General features: G+C 38.6%; 2 protein-coding genes across 3 annotated transcripts in view; both read right to left on the minus strand.

Moving 5' to 3' along the window:
* Positions 1–947: 947 nt before the first annotated feature.
* LOC120443125 (F-box/LRR-repeat protein 2-like) lies at positions 948–11,921 on the minus strand. 2 transcript variants are annotated; one of them, XM_039621097.1, is made up of 15 exons: positions 11,825–11,921; positions 8,740–10,251; positions 7,204–7,339; positions 6,890–6,987; positions 6,549–6,592; positions 6,213–6,360; positions 5,750–5,910; positions 5,249–5,403; positions 4,529–4,606; positions 3,684–3,750; positions 3,409–3,528; positions 3,177–3,304; positions 2,758–2,874; positions 2,455–2,562; positions 948–1,391 (listed from the first exon to the last, which is right to left on the minus strand). In XM_039621097.1, exons 2-15 carry the CDS (start codon positions 10,199–10,201, stop codon positions 1,295–1,297), a joined length of 2,919 nt encoding a protein of 972 aa, XP_039477031.1. In that variant the 5' UTR covers positions 10,202–10,251; positions 11,825–11,921; the 3' UTR covers positions 948–1,294. The 2 variants fall into 2 exon arrangements, with proteins under 2 accessions (XP_039477031.1, XP_039477032.1); XM_039621098.1 differs by lacking the exons at positions 8,740–10,251; positions 11,825–11,921 and adding an exon at positions 10,631–10,699.
* Positions 11,922–12,072: 151 nt separating this feature from the next.
* The window catches only part of frmd3 (FERM domain containing 3), a 60,051-nt gene continuing 51,043 nt past the window's right edge, over positions 12,073–21,080 (minus strand). The window contains exons 14-15 of the mRNA XM_039620365.1: positions 18,791–19,025; positions 12,073–18,351 (exon numbers count right to left, since the gene is read on the minus strand). Coding sequence (XP_039476299.1) covers positions 17,871–18,351; positions 18,791–19,025 — 716 coding nt within the window. The 3' untranslated portion in view covers positions 12,073–17,870. The remainder of the gene's footprint in view (positions 18,352–18,790; positions 19,026–21,080) is intronic.

The raw sequence follows: 21,080 nt of genomic DNA on the forward strand, positions 1-21,080 counted from the left end.
GGCAGAGCCTACTGGACTTTAGCTGTTAGGTAAAGTGAAATTAAATTCAGAGCTGGATTTCCTTTTGATAGTTGATAGCCAGCCGTGAGGTTAAACCCCATTGTTGGAAGGAGATGGAGTGCAGCTCCAGGAATAGACTCAGTCCTTCTGGTACGTTTCTTTTATATCCTCCCCCTCCCATCTCTCTTTCTTTTTTATAGGCATGCAATACTGATAATAAACTATTTTAGGACCATCAAATGTGGTGTTGCAAATGCTGTTAAACCAAACAGCACCAAGCAAGCGGAAGAATCCTAACAGTGTGGCCAAAATCTGCAAAACCAGCAACTGCATAAAAAACAGCACTTTTTTTGTGTTTTGCCCTCAAACAAGTTAAAAGTAAACCCTCGGTATTGTCTCATTAAAGTGCCACTGCTGATGTGGTTCCTCATTTGACTTTGTAACACAGTTAGCCATTCACAGCATATGAATTATGTTTCCTATCTTTAATTATTAGTACTCAGTAGAGCTTTTATTGGAAGGCTCTTTAAATCTGGAGTCAGACTAGTGCAAAACACACTGCTAGTCCTGCTATGATGATACCAGCAATGCTACACAGGAATGCAAATTATAGAAATTTAAAAGTACTCCTGCATCTTTTCGTATTTTTGCCAATTCCATGTACAATATCATGCCTTTGTAGCCAGAGTGTAATCTTTACATTTTAATGTAAAATATAATCAGACATATTATTAAACCCATTGCCCCCATTTCCTGTTTTATAAACAGTTTATTAAATCTTAGTATTCTTAGCTTCTGTTTTTATAGTTTATTTGACTCGATTCAGATGTAAAAAATAAGCTCACAGTTTTGCTCTAAGTAGCAGTAACACACTACACCACTACGAAGTCAGCGGCACATACAAACAACTGCAGTTTTTTTGTTGCAAAACACGATGAGATGGGTTTTTTCTAACAACATTAACCTGAGTTAAAAGTAGAAAAATGAGCAGCCTTTTCAAAAATTCCCGCAAAGTTATATAATGACAGAAAATATTTAATCCTTAGACGATACACTCTTCAGATTTTTGCACATCTGATAACAATCTTTAAACACATGCAGTCAAGCACATATATTAAATGCTTTTTAGTCATCCTTGAAAATAGTCCCCCAGACCATGGTAGACCTCATTCAGCCTGTTGCTCATGTAATAGCATAGAAGAATTAAAACTAATAATGCTACATACTTGGCTAAATCAACATTTCCCTCTTTGATATGTTCAATAAATATGTCGTGGAGATATAACTGTCAGGGTCAGGACAAAGGGGAAACATTAACGGTGCTGTTCACTTCTTTGATCTCGTGTTCAGTGGGTAGATGTGCACAGCCATAGAGATGAAGCACCTTCAGCCTAAAAAGAGACAAACATGGAAACAGATCATAGGTGCCAGCATGCATTTTTTATATTTTGTAGCTACAGAAAGACTTTTGATTTGGGTATAGATTGCTGCTTTATTTTGCCATGTCACTCACTTATTAGATCACTAGCAGCTGACTTTCATATTTTCTAATAATTTCCACCAAACAGATCATCATTGTATTAATTACTGGAGCGCTGACATGCTTTATTTTAATTGGTCAGTTACAGTGTGCTCATGATAAGATGGAAGGAGAGTGGGTTTTTTTTGCAACTTTCGTAATTGTCATATGCTACAAAAACTTCACAGAGTTTCAAACTGCATAATCATGTCTCAGCATGTAATTTGTTTATTGTGGCACTCATATATGTTTTTACACTCGTATGAACTTCTAAAAGATTGTTCTATTGAATTTAGGAGACAGATACAATATAATGAGCATAGTGTCAGCTCAGGCAGACCCATGAATTAAATGGAGCCCACAGTCCTGGGACATCAGCTGATCTCAATGCCTGTCCTCAATATTTGATGGCTCAGCTGATATCCTTCTGCACATATTATTAGGACATTTTATAAAAGGTTCACTATTTAAGTTGTCCCAGTCTCCCCACTACATCCCTGATTCTCCTTTTCATGTGGCACAGCTTCACCAGATGCTACTAGATAAACTACAGTCCATCCAGAAAGTAATTTTTTTTTACACATTTTATTGTGTTACAGCCTTATTCTACACACAGCAAAATTCTACACACAGTGCCCATCATTTATAAATGAGCTAATTATAATTTTATCCTGTAAAAGGTCATGGGGGGTGAACCTAATGTGTTCATGTGTGCTAAATTTAGAACTGCAACGGTGGAAAACATTTGAATATGTAGACAAATTAATAGAAATTGAGTTTGAAAGTGTGTTGAAGAGCAGCTACTGCAACCTTGTGAAACACTGTATTGATACGTCCTTGTGTTCATTCTGCTCAGTGGAATTAATGGCAGTACACACTGACTCTGCATTTTGTGCAGAGAATAAAGAAACATCTTTGAATGTGTGTGTTTTTACCTCTTGCAATGTTGGCAAAGCTTCAGTATTTTCTTTACGGTGATGTGGCAGAAACTGAGTTTGATGGTATGAAGATGTCTGTTGCAGTAATTTGCTAGCAGAGAAACCCTGGGTCACATCATGCACACACACACACACACACACACACACACCCATTATGTATGTAGCAGCAACACCAACACTGCTTTAGCTGTCAAGGTTTTGGTTGGAGCAGACAGAATCCATTCAGGTGAGGGTACACTTGTTCATCACTAACACTGACACTAGTACACAGATCACATGTGGTTTTGATGTGCGTTGTACCCTCTGTTTCCGGTGCTGGTGGAGCTGAGATCCAGCTGCTGAAGTCTTGTGCAGCCCAGAGCCAAAGACTGAACACCTGCATCTGTTACTGCTTTACAGCCACTCACATCAACAGCTCTAACTCACACAAACAAAAACCCACATGGATATCATAAATGTTAATTGTTAATATGTCAAGTCTAAAATCTCACAGAAGCCTGAGAAAAATATTAATTTTGCTTTTTATTTTATAAAGTAAAACATATTTTTTGTACAGTTCCTCTGGAATTTTTTTTGCTTTTAACTGGAAAAACAAACCCACACTCCTGAAATGTTGTGATTGACTTTAAGGCCGGTTTTTATTGATAAGAACACAGCTGGCAACGGTTGGTTCTTATTAATTATGTGCACTTTGCTTCACTTTGCATATGTGTGGATACCTGATACAAGGTGAATATTTGCTGATGCTATGCAGTGTCAGGTCAGTGACTCCAGGACAGGAACTGAAGGACAGACTCTGAAGTTCAACGCAGTTCTGGAGCAAAGTATCAACTATGGCATGAGTGACCTGTTAGTGGCAGGGACTACATTTAGAGCACTATTAAAGACAGAGCTGCAGTTCCATAAACATTCAATGTGTAGATTCAAATTGAGTCACAGAAAACTATCCACCTGTAGTCCTGTGAGATTCAGTGAAATGAGGCTTTTGAGCCGTGCTGTGAACTCAGTGAGGCTGTTTACGGTGATTTTTGGCACTCGTCCGATGTTTAGATGCTGAAGGCCGGGGATCATCTGGATATATGAAGACGTGCAGAAATGTACAAGGAGTTATTTTTTTACACACTAAAGCATGTTTAGTAAATGAAGCTCTGCAGAGCATCGTAGTTTTTTTTTTAAATTTTATATTAATATTATGTGTTTTTAACTGTTATATCAAAATTTAGCACCTCATATACTGTCTGTAGCCAGGATGGAGTGAGGAACTGACAGCCAAACACCTCCAACCTGCACAGGCTAAAACACAATGTTGTAAACACCAAAAACAACAACATGACAATCTTGATGTGGTGGTTATTTAATGTCCTTCTGATAATCACATCTCACTCTTCACGAGACGAAGCAGTATTTATTTCAAATAATAAAAACATTCAGTGTCCAGGAATTCAAACTAAGCTTAAAATAAGGATTGCGAGGATTAACTAAGGATTATCTGAAACATAAGAGCAGCGTCTTTTGAGGCTTAGACTCAAGGATGTGAGGTGTCAGCCACTACAAGCAGTTATCAGAATGACATTATCGTTTTTCTCTTTGATGCAATTCTCACAACTCCTCCAGTTATTAAATCAGCTAAGTCAGAGGTTTCAAGGTGTTTTATGCCAGTGGCCACAACAGCCCACTGTGATCTTAAGTGGGCTGGACAACCAGATGAAAATCCCCTTTCTGTCAGTGCAAAGAAGTTTGACTGCACATTTAATCCCTGTGATATCTCAATAGAAGAAAAAGAAGTGCAAATTCAACAGCACCCTGAAATTCGCTGTCTGACAGAGAGACTGCATTTCACATTTGAAGTGTAATTCAGATTTCAACTTGACTAAACTAAAACTCATCTGACAACCACTTGAAGACATCCCCCCAAAAAACCCTTCATGCACAATATTTACAAAGACAGTTTATCCAGAGACAAACATGCACGTGCATTATGGGATGCTTTCTAACCCCCACCTAAGCCTACAGTGTAGCATGAGTTACACCACCATTAGCAGTAAATGTGTTAATAGGGAAGGATTCTGACCTGTCTTTGTGTTTCATGACAAGTTCTTTCAGAGGGGCATCAGTAATATGACAGCCATTCAGGACAACAGATTTGAGTCTATAGAAGAAGAAACAAAGTTATCCGCCCATGTCAGATTCTTTATTTGGTATTATAACAGAGGTTAAGAAACTGGATTGACTGATTTCAACAAACACTTGGCATCAGTGGGAAGTAAAAACTTAACAGTAATAAAACTCAGGCAAAATCAAACTCATGGAAGTGCTAACATCTACCGGTTGTGGATGGATGCATGGATGGACAGACCCACAAATATGAAGATATAATATTTTCACCATACAACATGGCCTTCCTTACTCTGAACACAGTAAACAATTCAACATGTAAAACGTTTTTTTTTTTCACTTCACTAACATAAAAATGGCAAGAAGTCAATTACACACAACCTAGAGTGAAGGTTTTTACTAATTTTAGAGGTTAGGTCAAGGCAATTAGTGGGAGTTGTTAGGGTCACTGTAACATCCTCCTATGTGTGTGTACTTGTTTAAGTGTCTTCATGAGGACCATAAATTGGCCTCTCACTGTATTCATGGGGACCAACAGTCAATGTGGGGACTAAATGCCAGATTTCATGAATTTGAAGGCATGCTTAAAATGTTGTATTTAGGTTATGGTTATAATTAGGTCATGGTTACTCAGTAAGCCGTGAAAACAAACATATGTGTGTGTGTGTTTACTGACCCTTTTCTGTAATCCGTCAGAGCCTTCACTCCTGTGTCTGTTGCTCCACTCCAGCTTACATCCACACTAGTCACGTGATCACAGAGCTGACTAATCACCGACAACATTTGATCACCATGGAGACCAGGACCAGTACAACTTGTGACCTTGAGTTCCTGAAATGATCACATGACTTTATATTCACGATATTTGCACTGCTGTCACAAAATACTGATGCAAGCCACGAAATATCACATTTTACCCACTTTACGTCTATGAGACTTGTGACCAGTGATGGAAGATGCATTCAGAGTGTGGGTTCAATAAAAAAGTGTCAGCACAAAAACAGCTAATGCATGTGATTTTTTTACATAACAGTCAGACACAACTCTAAGTTATGTGCACAGCCTTTCAGCAGAACGTCCAATCCTTCGTGCCACCTCTGCGTGATTATCATTTAGTTATTTACTTTATTGAATCATATTCTTGTATTACTTTTGTTGTAATCTGATTTTTTTTTACCTTAAGCGAATTCCTACACAGTGAGAAAAACATCTGCAGCCCACAGGAGGAGACAGAGAGGCCACTGCAGCTATACAGAAACAAACTTCGAGGACAACGTCTGCCCACACACAGCAACCACTGGTCAGTTAAAGCTGAGTTTTCAAGCCTTAGATTTTTCCCTTGAAGGAGGAGTAAAACATAAACTTTTGTTTAATGTATGCAGCTTTTTTGTTAATTCAAAACTCTGAACTGTAGTTTCTATGCATCACTGTGCAGGTCAGTGTAATCATGTGTATGTTTGTTCAGGGAGCAGTAGAGCACACACCAGCTGGAAGCTCTTACATCATGAGAACGTACCATGTGCTGCTACTTGGAAAAGTTTAGAAAATCCGTCTGACATCTGTCGTGTGTTTAATCTGAATTTTAGCAGAATGATACTAAAATCTAGCTGAAGTGTTTACAAAACTACAGGTTCACTCACACAGTGAGTGATCAGATGCCAGTGCATGCAGGCGGTGGCAGACCTGCACCACTCTGGATAAATCCCTATGAGGCAACAGAGACAGGATGGACAGCCACACCTCATCAGGCAAACACAGCCAGCGGTCTCTTACAGGGACGCCTGCTGACTAGCAGGTGTAACGACACCACAACATGCAAAAAAAGAAAGTAGAGGGATTATTTTAACAAGGCACTGTGAAATGTTACCAGCGATGTTAAGATTTTTACATGAAAACATCAGATAGACTTGGGTTTTAATCAGAAACAGTTTAAAAAAAGGTTAAAACTATGTGTGCATGTAGTAAAGATTTCCTACCTGGTATTCAAAGGTATTGTCCATACTGACATCCGTGGCAGAGTCTGTAAGTGTGAACAAAAGTTACACTTTATATTCTGATGTAAAAACAGCGCTAATTCTGAGGACTTCCAGCATTTACTTGGTTAAAAAGTGAAACGCATAAGTAAACATTATATCAGCTTGTTAACCAGAATGTCTTATAAAGAGTGAAATGAATTATACATAAGTTTCAACAGATGGAGCAAATTTGTCATGTGAGATGTTGGTGACTGAGCTTTCCTTTGATCTTCTGTTTTTTATAGCACTTTATCATCTTTTTGCAGTTTTGTCTGTAATTTTGATGTCAAGCTTACACTCACATGTTGTAAGTCCAGAGTCATCATGATGAAGAGTGTGTGTCTGTATAGGTTGCGGGATCAAATTCAGTTTCTTTGTATACTTGATTGCTTGTTGATGTCTGCAGGAGACAAAGGGTGAAGTTCAACTTGTCATCATCACACACTAGAAACAATTATTTGGCTATTAAAATTTAAATTTGGTTCATATACCCTTAGATAAGAAGAGAAAAGTGTACATCAGGACGGAGTAGACTTCTGGGCAAACTTAACGAGTTTTTCTAGTATAAACTTGTTCGAAGGTTATGAACAACTCTCCAAACACTAAATAAGCTAACCTTGGAAATCTTTCTCCCAGTGAATTATCAGTGAGGATCCAGCGATCTCTATCTCCAGCTCTCTTTGTTGGATCTTTGAGAATCCTCTGATAATCTGTACTGTCTGGATGATGTCTAATCCTGTTTTGAAGCAAACCTGACCAAAGACACACAAGAGGAGGGGAAGACATATTAGCAAACTGCTTAAACCTTTTCGTCTCAGCATTCCTTGAATTACAGTATTTATTTGTAAAACCTGTTGACAACTTGCTGTAGAGCACTTATGAGTTATAAATAACTCCATGACAGGCTGATTTTTTCTTCTAAGGATAGAAGTGAGGAAATTTAGTTTTTGATAAGAAAGCAAAACATTAATGTCCAAATTTAAAATTTGATAATCTGTTTTTCTGTCCTGTTTATCTCATAACTTAAGGGTTCATTTTGTGACAAAGTGAAAGCATCTTGACACCTTGATAGTAATAATTAGCAATGCCACATTTTTAATCTTTTAAACTATAGCATTTTTTAAGAAACACCCATCCATCTGTCTTCTTCTACAGATGGATGGATTTGGATGGTCTTGGTTTGACTGGAGCCCTTTCCAGCTGTCATAGGGTGAGAGATGATGGGGTACACTCTGGACAGGTTGCCAGAGACAGTCATTCACACTCACATTCACATCTAGGGCCAGTTTAGAGTCAGTAATTAGCCTAACCTGCACATATTTGGGCCGTGGGTGAAAGCCAGAGAACAAGGAGAGAACATGCCAGGAGAGACTCCACACAGAAATGCTCCAGTTGGCTAGTCGATTCAAACCCAGGACCTTCTTGCCACCACACCACCATGCTAACCGGACTGTTATTTATTAGATTTTTCATCATCATTTATTGGTATTCTGTTAAACCCACATTTTACTGTTTTAAATTGTTGTATAATAATCTAGTTCTTTTACATATAATCTAATTGATTATAGCTTGAAATATTGAACTAATACAATTTTTTTATATTCTTTTTAAATTCTGTCATTTTGATGTGCATTCACCGGAAAATCCAAATTTTCCAACTATATCTTGTTTTTTAAAGGGTTATATGAACTTTCAGTTGAATTTGATTATTCTGAAAAACACCAGGCAAACAGTATATACATGACCCCAATGCAGTGAAGTGAAGACAGCAAGGTAACAAGATTCAGGTGCAAACATCAAGACAAGAGGACTACATATGAATGGAAATTAACTACCAAAGTAAAACAATAAGTTAGTAAGGATAAATAAAACAAGAAAACTCAGTTGTAAACTTGACATGCAGAAAACACAGCTGGAAAACAGAGGAAAACACTAAAGAAATGATTCATTAAAATACAAAGAACTAAAGACTCAAAATACTGAGAAAATAAAAGAAGATGAAAAGGAAAATAATAAACAAACTAAAGGCCAAATGGAGAATGTTTAAGAACAAAATACAAGATCCATAAACTCTAAACTCAGGGTCCATACACCTCAGGACCATGAACACAGGTCGATTGATTGCATATAACCCATATAACAATTTCCATACCTGGGTTAGAAACAAGAGCAGCATCCTTCTCCACACAGTACACATCACCTGGCTTGTTCTCCTCATTCGAGGCTCTCTCTTCTGCAGTTTCCTTCATAAAAGCTGTAGTATCTGCAGGTGTTTGCTTCACAGTCAAATTGCTGCAAGATTTAGCATTTCTATATTCGCTAGGAGTTTTATTGGTGCCATGTGAGCTCCTCTCCTCTGCGCTTTCTGCTGCGGTGGCTCCTTTGCTTCCTGTGTTGTTAACCTGTTTTTTAATCTCAGGATTTGTGATGTGAGAGTTCAGTTCAAAGCACGACCCCGGACAAGCTGGAGCTTTAACATAATTGCCCATTTCTCCAGATGTCGTCCCCTTTTCCTCAGGTGACTCAGGCTTGAAATGCTGGCTTATTCTGAGGTGATTTAGGTGAGCCACACATAGCTGGTATTGCTCATACACACTCAAATCTAATGACGATTTCAAGGGATGGATAAAATGGGAATTAGCTGTTTTTGCCGTCTGCTCAGGTATCATCTCTGGCTCAGCGAGGCTTATTTGACTATGTGTGTGATCTGAGCTGGATTCCTGTTCTTTTCTATAATTTCCTTCAATCCTATCGTCTTGTATTTTCTCCTTCTCATTTTCTTCCATCCGCTTGTCCTCTTTTCTCAGTACCTTTTGACTTTCTGACACCTCTCTTTTAGCTCCAGCTCTTTTAGAAGTCATGCCACTGAAATTGTTGCTTTCATGTAGCGGTTTTAAGATATTCACTTCACTGTACGCTGTGCTCTTTTTACAAATCGCATTGCTCCCAGATGATGTGGACTCTTTGATCAAGTGTGTTGCAGCATCAGATGTGAATGTGTGGTCCCTTTGATTAGACATGTGAAATTTGTTTGTTCTGCAGTAGTCTTGGCTAGAAATGTGTTTATTGGTGGCATGTTGTTGCTCTGTACGTTTTATATTTTCAGTTTCAGTATCAGGCCAATTTTCTTCCTCTGTTCCTGGGGGGTAAGAGACAGGACTGTGGGGGTCATATGAAAACGTATATCTACAGGAGCTGGTTAGATCATTTAAAGATCTGGATTGACAAGTTGTTTTCATACTTGATCCTCCCCCATATACCTCACGAGCACCGGCATCAAAGGAAACTGGATGATGATATTTAGGTCCAGATGAATGTTTGGGTGAGATTTTCTTGGTTCCTTTGTTTTTCATATCATTTATCAAACTGTCAGTTCTGCAGAGTTCATGGCAAATCACTGAACCACTGCAGAGATATCTGTTAGCCCAGTCCAACACATGCCTGAGCTTCTGCTGCTCGCTGAAGAGAGAGTCACTGAGAAGATGAAGGCTCAGCTCCTGGTTGACACCCTGCCTACAATTCCCAACATCCTCCAGGAGTTCAGATACAGCACATTTTGTTGTAGTAGTTAGATCTGGCATTTGAAAAGATGTCTCTTCTCCAGTTTCATCCATTATTGCATGCTTTAGTATTTGGCCTTCCTGTGTACACCTTAATATGTTCTCTGTAAGCAATCAAGTTATTTACATTAATGGCAGAACAGTCCTATTTATTAGAAGCAAAACAAATGTTTAATGCACACACTATGCAGAACATATTGAACACATCGACATGCAATACGCTGAAAAAGTCACCCCTCATTTCTTTATATTTTGCTAGGACAATGGGAGATCATGTTCAACGGGGGTCATGTTGAAGAATGAAGTTGTTTCCAATCAGATGCTTTTCAGAAAGTTTTACAAAGTGTATCAAAATCTGATGGCACTTTTCTGCATTCATAGTTTCATCAGTTAATAAGACATCGTTAATACAACTGCTTGAAATACACTCCTAAACCATTAAATAGCCTCCACCATGTTTTACTGATGGCTGTAGATACTCACTGTTGCGCATCTTTTCTGACCTCCGTCATACATACTGACAACAGTTTCAACCATGAATGTCAAATCTGGATTTCATCCATTTCCTTCTACCTATCTAGTTGAGGGCAGCAGCTAGGTGGGAGTCTATGCCAGCTTTCATGGGGCAGAGGAAGGATACATCCTGGACAGGTTTCCAATCTATCAAGAGAGAGAATCCACATTTACACCTGTGGTCAGTGTGGAATCATCATTTAATCTAAAAGCCAGTGGCAGGCCAGAGCACCTGGAGATGATACGCAGACTTCACAAAGAAAGGCTGGAGGATTCAAACCCAGGATATTCTTGCTCTGAGGGGAAAGTGCTAACTACAACATTGTGCTACCTCAAATTTAGATTTGTTTCTCCATAAGACCTGTTCCACTGATTTTCAGTCCAGTTCTAGTGTAATTTGGCATACCTCAGCCTTTTGTCCATTTACTCTTTTTACAGATGGCTTCTTGATAACCAACCCTCCACTTATTTGTGAATGTGGGATAGGTAAACTTGGAGTTTTTCTGTTTCCTCTTTTTTATTTAAACACAAACTGTTTGATATTTTGCAATGACCCTGATGAAGGCCACAAGCCGAAGCGCATTGGTTACCTAATGAAGTTGTTCCCTAATACTTCAAGTGTGGCTGGAGTCTTCACATCATTCAACCTTTCACTGAGACTGTTTCCAATCAGGCTTTGGTGAACAGCAGCTGGATCAACTGAGAAACAGATACATCTTTTGCTTTTTCCTATTTCTTACAGACACAACTTTCAGATACTGTTCATTTACTGCAGCTAGTTTTTTAAGCCTGCAGTTTCTTCTTTTGTCCTTCTTTTGGTTTTTTGGGTTTTTTTTTTGCAGAGACACCGTGCATCAATCAAAAATATGCCAGGTTTTCGGCTAATAGCTTATTGGGAAATACCTTGTTGGTGCAAATTATACTATCAGACTGCATTATCACACAACCTTGGTTCACTGAAAAAGCAGCCAATGTCAAAACCCCCCAAACCAAAACAAAAAAACCTCAGAAAGCCTGGAGAACTTTAGATGAAGATAGAAGCAAAATATAAAGAAACAAGTGGTGCTCTCCAACATCCACTCTAAGAATTACATGGTTCGGCTATTTATGCCACAAAAATAACAGATTTAGTTTGAACCAGTTTAAGAGAATAATCACTCTTACCCAGAACTCTTTCCTGGCTTGCATTTTGATAGTTCCAGCCATAGAAATCATAAGTAGCATCTAAAACACATGAAGGTCAGGCTGCAGTAAAGCTCTGAACACACCCATGGAAATCTTGTGTTGCTTACACAAATATCACCATAGAGATCTCAACACAAGCTGCAGCAACTCCTTTTTACCACAGGAGGGAGGCAAATCTCTGACAAAATGGGATAATAGCAGGAATAACTCACACAGTAGTAACAACATTTCAATGTATATTCATCAGGGAGCTTTATTGTGGCAGTATTAACATATAAAACAAACCATGTTTTCTGTTATAACATACAAACATTCAAAATGTTCACTTCACAAAGTTCATAAGGCTTGGTTGTCCCAGTAGAGGGGGGGGGGGTCGTTACTCGAGGGATGGTTTTCCTCTTTTTTCTGACTCTTCCTAAATCAAATCTCCCAGAGTTTATTATTAAAAGTGACAAAATGACAAAAAAGAAACAACAAAATGATTTGACTAACTGATAAAACAACAAAACAATCAGATTTAACAATAACAATCAAAACAATACAGGGACCGTGCAAGAGATTCTGCTACTACTTTACATGCCCACACAACACTGAAATAATATACAATTTATTTTGCTCTACCATGTGATGTCCAGTAGTTTTGCATATAGTAGACCTGAGTTCAAATATTTAAAATCTTAAATAAATGAATTAAAACATGTATTAGTGTATTCGGTTGTGTATAGTCATTTTAAACTATCTGATTTCCAAGTGTTAGTTAAGCGTTTTTGCTGTTAACTTTCCAGATATGTAGACAAGCAGTTAAATTTAAGGTTTGTAAATACTTGACTCATGCCGGTATCTTCTGAATTTGCACTCAGACATGACATCAAATGGTGTGATTTCTTTTTTTTTTTTACTTTACTATTTTTTTTTCTTTATCACAGTTTTCTTTACGTTTAGGCAACAAAAGTTGTTCTCTCAGTCCATCCTGTATCCTTTTTGTCAATAGCAGAAACCCAAGTTCTGTAGCTCAAAAAAAGAGCTGAATCTCAAAGTGGTTCAATTCCCCTTTTCTTAAAGGCTGTTAATGTATAATTGAGCTACAGACTAACATAATGCTACAGTATCAAATAGACACCAAAGGCCTTTCTGTTGTTTGCAATGAATCAGTGGTTGATTCTAATTTTGTAGTTACAACTCTGAGGAAGTTGGAATTAATACTTTGATAAGTGAGGTTAAATTCATTTCTGTGAAGTGAAAGTGAATGAAATCTAGCCTTGCTAATGGCATCAGTGGCTAATATGCTAGCATGCTCTGTTAGCAATGAGGTCTGGCTTTAATGATGTACAAGCACACAGCAAAAGCACAATGTAGCTAACTAGAGGAGCTGCTCTTCAAGGGATGAGAATATTACTTCTTCCAAGGAGCCAACGTGTTATACTCAGAAAAAGTTAACACAGTTAGCAACCACCTGTAGCCTATGTTGAGAAGTGAGTGACTAAAATTAAGTCCAAAGCTCACTGCAAAGTGGTTTTTGGTTTCAAAAAGATCATCAGTTTCTGCTCTTGGTAAAAACACAGAGAACATGCAATTATCTAAGATGGTTGAGACAGCCAAGCCTGTAATCTACAGTGGATTGCTTTACACAGACAAGACACACAGAGGAAAGAAAGAAAGGAAATCTTTAACCAGACTGTTTTTTTTCTTTTGCCACAGCTATAAACACAGTATTTACAGATGAAGGGCATGCAACTTGCACTGAGAGGTCAGCAAAAGGAACCAAAAAAGAGAGATTCCCTGGTTTAACTGCAGGAAGATGGAGCACAGAAATAAAGAACCAAGGCCTGCATCTTTACAGCCGTGAAGAGTCTTTTAATCTGTGGTGAATCTCTTGAGCACTTTGATGCCTGTGCATACACGCTATGAAGACAGAGATGATGGTGATCATTTAGCAGTGCATACAGATCAGTTTTGTTCACTCGAGTGAAGCCGTTTAAAAAAAGAAATCTCAGAATCTGCAGCGTTAGATGCAAACATCGTCATCAGAGTCATTTGGCCCTTTGCTCAGTTTCACCTTTGAAACTCAGTGCATGTGCTGTAGTAGGAAAATAAATGCTTTGTCCTCAAATAAACTTGTTCCTGTTGTTACTGCATATCTGCTATATATGCATAAAGCTTCTTAATGCATAAAGTCCACAGTTACACGACAACACAGCTGATAACATGAGGCAGAATAGATAGAAGAGAATGTGAGGGCTGTGCACTGCAGAAGCCTCTGTAGCAGCTCACTTACAAAGAGTATGAGGAGTGGAAAAATCAACTTTAAATGATGATTTTGTAATAGACCCTCGAGACTGGCTAGAAATTATACTTTGTTGCCATTCCCAGTTGTGATAGTAGTGCAAAGAGCATTGAAGTTTATCTATGAAGGCCAAACTGCACGTACAGGCTCTCAGAGAAGGAGTTTTGTGTAGTATTTTAATGAAACTGACATGGATGCATACATTAGTTGAGTGAAATTATGCTACAACAACACAGACAGTCAGCCAACATATTAATGTCTAACTTCACCTACAGTGCTTGGTTATTCTAAATAGCAAGACATATGAGATAAAGGTTATGGATAAATTACATGGTGTGTATATGCATTTTTTTTTATTAATGACTTTTTCATTTTTTGAACATAAACTGCATAAATGCCCTTTCCTGAGAAGTTGATCCAAATCAAACTACATTTCGGACACAACTACATCTGTTTTCATTTGATCTGAAGCCATTTAGCCTCACTTTCATTCAGAGCCACTATGCTGTAACAGACAGCCATCGTCACAGGTTCAACCAACAAGTTAATGGCTGTAAGGTCCAAAACGTCAACTTTTACTTAGTGACACTTTTGAGATCATCTATACAGACAGCACACACACAGAAACCTTGACTTGCTTTATATTTGACCTCACCTTTTATACTTTCATGGTAGACAAATGTGAATAACTTCCAAAATCCTACACTCTCTGGTCCAGATCAGTTTTCCTGTGTATATATATAGCAGGATGTCACTTCCAATGGCTTGAGTTGATCCTAAATTTACATACCAATCAACAACAAATTACAGTTGTGGTCAGATGTTTACATGCACGCGTCATGAAAGTCATGGCAACTTTGGGCTTTTAATGATTTCCTTGAACTGTTCTTTTCCCAGCGTGGAATCAATGTACAGCATACATCTTTAAAGACCGGCTGCACTATTTTGAATGTATTTTGGATTTTGTCTAATCCACACAGGGTGGACACAGGGAGGACACAGGCTGTCACTTGAATAAATTTTGGAGCTGTCCACATGGACACATTTTTTTGTGGAGAAAAGGTGTATGGTGAAATGAGGCAAATATTGAGGTGTTTGGCCACAATGACAAGAGCTACTTTTGGAGCTCAGGCTTTCAAACCTACTCTGCACTAACTATCAAGCATGGTGGTGGTAGCATCATGCTCTGCGTCTGTTTTGCTGCCAGTGGTATTGGTACACTGGACAAAGCAGATTCAATAATGAAGACAGAGGACTTCATCCAAATTCTTTAACATCATTTGGACACAATAAGGTGTTCCAACAGGACAAAGATCCCAGAACACATCAAAACTGGTTTTGGAATGCATAAAGCAGGCTAATATTAAGCTTCTTGAGTGTCCTTTCTGAAGTCCTATCCTGAACACTTGAAAATTTATGGACTGTGCTTTAAAGCCGGGTCCATACCAAGAAACCAACCAGTTAAATAAACTCTACCAATTCTGCCAAGAGTGGTCAAATATCCAGCTAGAATTACAACAGAGATGTTGATGGCTACCAAAAGCATGAGGTCGAGGTGCAACAAGAGATTTTCAACAAAATATTAGTCAGAGTACATCTATATATTTAAGCCTGCATACTTTTTACTTATACTTTAACTATCTTTTTGTGAATTAGAGAAAATCCAAACTGAATTGAAACTCATGCACAAAGTTTGTATTTTTATAGTCATTAAATATGTATATTGTAAAATCATTCCACCCTGAAAAAAATGCTCAAAGAAATCATTAAAATCCACAGATTATCATGACATTGATGATGAGTCTATGCAAACACACCTGAAGTGAATAGGGACTGTTTCGCTATGAGACTGTAGGCCTTCGTGTTGATATTACTTTGATATCCACCAAGTAAAGCAAATAAAGCAGTGCTGACATATTATCCAATATCCTCAGATCCCAATCTGATAAAGCATTCCCAGGAAACAGAGGATCCTTAATGCTCCCTCTCAGAGGATTTTGCCAGTACCTGTGGGGCCTATACAGTGCTAGGAAAGTGGTTTTAGTTTATTTGGTGACTGATCGGGGTAAATACTTAAGCCGAATCAGAAGTATATGTCCATGAACAGAACCTTAAATCTCCTCAAACCAGAATCCCATGATTCACTGTCTACACTGCAACATGATACCTCTGTCTTTGGTCACATCCAAAGATAAATACTCAACATGATGCTACCACAGAACCTTTTAGAAATGTACTCTAATGACTGTGTCTGTGACCAAACTGCTGATCTTATTCTGCAAGATTAATAACTGCAACTGCAACCGCGCCAATACATTACCTTCATGAGCAGTTTCAGGCCATTAAACGCATCGCTTGTCCCACCGTGTATCATCTAGACACAGTGTAGTTGGAGCACACTCTTTTGAGTCAGCCACACCAACCCATCTTAGTTTCTCCTGAAACTTATGCACCGCTCCCTGTGAAGTAGCACATTGCTGACTAATCAAAAATGAACCTTAATTCCATGATCATTTTCCCTCATAAGCTTCCATATAACCTTTTCTTCCTTTTTCATACATTTACTGCAGACTCTGTCCATAGTGTTTAAAGACGCATGAGCGACCGTAAACTAATGAGCTAACATTTAGTTCAGATGACATTAACACTTTCATCGAAACACATTTTATCAAGGAAAACAAGCTGAGAGTTTCTCTCCGGCCTTCCTTCCAAAATGACATCACGTAATCTGAAACAGTTGTAATCAGTGATCTGTGTAAAAGATTTGTGCTATAGCCTCTGTAGGAAAAAGCCAGGGTGCTACCAAGCCAACAACTGTTGGTGGTAGTCCTAAAAAATAGTTTAAATTTTTCAACACTCACACCCTGATAAATCTCAGTAAATTCGCTTTTTTTGTAATCTTTTGTAAACTATTAATTTGAAAATAAGCTCAAAGTAGATCCTCTGACTGAAAAATTCCTGAAAGATCTGGATCACATAAAAATGTACAAAATGTTAAAAACAAGTTTTTTTAATTGGCATTATTATCAATATCTCTTGTTTTTTTTTTTAAATATATATGTATATATTTATATAATGTACCTCTGACTGTGGATGTTGTTGTTCAGTGACTAATCAATCATAGCTTTCTGCGTCCACCCACTCCGTCATGACTGACAGGCTCTGTGACCAATCAGGTGCTCTGCTCCAAGGACAGGAACCAATCAGAAAGGTTCGTGGAGAGTCTCCGCATCAACTTATCAGCATCAGGAGTGAACAGCCATTCAAATTTCTTCTTTTTGGAACTTTTTCTATGTCCATTACATCCCTTTCCACAAGTTCCTCCTTGAGCATCTACTTTCTTCTATCTTTTCACTTCATCACTATCTGAAGTGTTTATCTTAACAAGTGACTAAATGCTACGATTAAAATCGTATTTCGCTCTTCCACACAGCAAATTACGCAGCCAAAGAGGTGAAACAAATGCTCTTGTTCCAGTGTTTTTGCCTCATTTTAGGGATCCTGACAGAAATTTAATTGATTTTTTTTTTTTTAATGAAACATCCAACAAGAATTTTGTGAGCCAATGTAGTGTTGCATAAACTACAAAGTCTCATTTCATCTCTTTGGCAGACTGGTGTTTTGGCTAAATACTAGATTAAATATAAGATTAAATCACATGTTAAGACATACACTTGAACGTATTTGTTTTCCTCACAGTGACTCTTCTCTCTGCTCTTTTTTTGGATGTCTTTTCCCTTCTCAGTCTGACCACAGGTTCTCCATGGCCATACTGATCTTACACAGGATCCAGCGTCGGAGCGGACAGTAATACTCGTAGTGAAACTGCTCAAACTCCGGTGTCTGCCGGATCTCATGGAGGAAGGACACATCAATATCTGACTCCAGCAGCAGCAGCAGTGTGGGCACGGTGACGAGCAGGACCCCCATTACCACAGCGACAAAGCGGGCCACGCTCAACACGCAAGCATTGACTCTGTCATTGGATGACAGCAGGCGCAGACTGCTGGTCAGGACTCCGCTCATTCGACTTCTCGCAGCCAGGCGGGTGCGCTCATAGGCCCTGTCTCGCTCCCTCTCGGCCTCCAGCTGGGCCTGGATGTCGGGATCAGCATGGAGCTCCCTCAGCAACCTGGCAGGGCTTTGAACTGGAGAGGAGAAGAGCAAGTCGACTCCTCCCTGGCTGTCGTCCACTGGGGTGGGAAGCATGCTGGCACAGGGACTGGAGAAGAGAGACAATAAGCAAACAGCTGATCCTATAAACATGTGCACCACAAAAATGACAATTTAAGTTTTATCAGGTAAACCATGTGAGAGGCGCTGCACCAGGACCTAATGAATGTTCACCTGTTCACCCAATTAACGTTAGTAATGTTTAGATTCAGTGTCTCCTGAATGTCCTGAGTCTCACTTATGCCTGAGAGAAACCTTTTGCTCCTAAAATGTTAAAAACTCTAACATTTGTACTTTGCTAGAGAAAATGGGCTTAAGTTGGAGTTTTCTTTCCAAAAACAGGCAACTGTATCCGTCAAAAACACATCAATCTTTACTGTTTACACCGAACACATGAGCCAGAAAATGATCATTCAGCAGAAAACAGCTGTTGAGGCTTATATAATAAAAAAGCTGCTTTTGACAGTTTATTATAAAGATTTATTGACCTGTAAGTAAGCTCAGAAATGGTCAGTGCGCCGCTGGCCTCATCGTCTTCCTCCAATTCATGTTCAGCTTTGGGTGTTTGAGGTCGGAGACTTGAGGTTTCCATGGAAACACGAGGCTGCAAGTCATTGCCTGAAGCAGAGTTTCCTGCTTCAGTACTTTGCTGCTCTGCATCTGCAGACCCAGCTAAAGATTTGAGGGGAGACAGGGGAACCGAGTCCTTCACGGGAGCAACACCTGGTGAGGGAGAAAAACAGAAGTCAGAATATCTTTGTTTTTAATAAACATTCACATTTACTTCACAGGACAGATGATGAACAGACTTAGATACTTTTTTAAGAAGTGCATTTTTAGCGATGTGTCTTGCACAGTTCACAGCGGAGCATTTAGAGTTTGTAACTAAAAGACAGAAGATTATTTTGCTCTCCAATATGATCTCTCTTTAATGTAAATATGAACATTTTCACACTTTGTAAAGCTGGATGTTTTACCCCCCTGGTTTATTTAGAATCTATATTAAATTAGGAATATAGACCTTGTTCACACAGATGACCAGATCCCGCACAATGTTTTACAGAATGCAAATAAATTAATAAATAATATAAAATCAGAGGACACACAATGTAGTCAGTGGAGTTTATCTTAGTCAGGCTGACTGATTATAGCACTCCGTTCTTCTATTTAAATTCAGTGGATACAAAACAATGTGTTCTAATTTTTAAAAAGTAAGAAGATCATTATCTTACTATTATCTAAAAGTTCTTCTGAATGCAGTTAAAAACATACAAACTGGATTTCATGGATTATGTCCATAGAAGAGCAGATAAAGTTAAAAGTAGATTATTTGAATAAAGAATATAATAGTTTTATTCTAAACATATATTGAGAGCTCTGCCTTTATCACCACTTGCTTGACTTTTTCTTAGTATTGGCAAACTGTGCAGGATGTAATCGGCCTGCAAAAATCAATATTACTTTGTATGCAGCTGGGAATGGAGACCTCTTAGCTTTGCCTTTTTTGTGTGTGTTGCAGTTGACTACATTGACCACAAGATGGCGTTATTAGCTCACGTAAGGATAAAGCTTCGGACTTGCAAAAACAGCAACCGAGTAATAAATAAATACCCAACTGTGACATTAACACACAATTTGGTGACACCATAATAGTGCTACGCTGCAAGTGCATAGCATAGATATATGTCACTGCGTTTGGAGCAGTGATATGAGCAGTTGACAACACCTCTGTGAGTGTGAGCAACAGTTGAAGCAGCGATGAAGACCTCATGATTCTGTTGGTGTGTACACATTTCAGCTAGCAAAATAATGCTGTGGTGTGCAGTTACACATTACTCTTTGAGATTGACGAGGTGCGAAAGATTAATGCCTAAATACACACACATTTGTTGATGAATGGAAATATGTGAAGTGTGTGTGTGTGTGTCTGCGTGTGTGAGTGAGTGTTAAAAATAAGCCTAGCTGTCTTCCTGCTGTGGATTAAGTAGGAGCTGGGAGGTAAATGTTCAGTGACATATGACTCAGTCTACACCTGTAATCCATAATCTATCTTGCTGTCTTGTGCCACTTTATGTTGTAAGGTCAAGACTCTACTGTTGGTCCCTACAAGCATAGTACACTTCAAATTTTTGGTCCCCACAAAGATATGTAAACAAGGACACACACACACACACACCGTTAAAGCACTCATACATTACAAACACAGCTGAAAACGTGTAGCCTTACAGGTTGTTAAAGAAGGGTTAAAACCTGATGAGAATACATGACAAACATTACATCTGCGATGTTTTTATGATCCATTGATTGAAAGTGGAATAATATCAGATACACAAACTCAGTGTCAGAGTGACTAATGAGTTACCATGCTCCTGATTCAATTATAAATTGATAAAAAAATAAAAATAAAAAAAGAAAGAAAGGGCAAAGGAGTGCTGAAGAGTGAGTGGTGACTGCTACCATGGAAACACAGCAGGCAAAAAGCCAACAAGTGTGTGAACTCAGGGAGGGAAAAAAGGGGGGAGGAATAAAAGCTGCTGCAGAAGAAAAACAACACAGTGATGCAGACGACGATGATGATGATGATGCTTGCAGTAAAAGAAAACAAAACTCAGATGTAATTATTGCAGTTTGTGCCTTTACTGAAATTCTGCACTGGACATGAATTTTGATTATCCCCTTTCCACAAATGTGTTGTCGTTACCCATCACAACACCAGCGGTATACTCCTCTGATTTTCTTCCCTTTGAAATCACCCTAAATTCTTCCACTAACACTGCT

This window comes from Oreochromis aureus, linkage group 12, assembly GCF_013358895.1.
Source record: "Oreochromis aureus strain Israel breed Guangdong linkage group 12, ZZ_aureus, whole genome shotgun sequence".
In the NCBI taxonomy this organism is placed as follows: Eukaryota; Metazoa; Chordata; class Actinopteri; order Cichliformes; family Cichlidae; genus Oreochromis; species Oreochromis aureus.

What these genes read in the sequence shown, in the direction of transcription:
- LOC120443125 (XM_039621097.1), bottom strand. Translation starts at nt 10,201, where the DNA reads ATGGATGAAACTGGAGAAGAGACATCTTTTCAAATGCCAGATCTAACT. An exon ending in CTGACGGATTACAGAAAAGG is followed by an intron (nt 4,607 to 5,248) that starts GTCAGTAAACAC and finishes CTTCTTCTATAG; the next exon opens with ACTCAAATCTGTTGTCCTGA. An exon ending in GGCTACAGACAGTATATGAG is followed by an intron (nt 3,529 to 3,683) that starts GTGCTAAATTTT and finishes TCATATATCCAG; the next exon opens with ATGATCCCCGGCCTTCAGCA.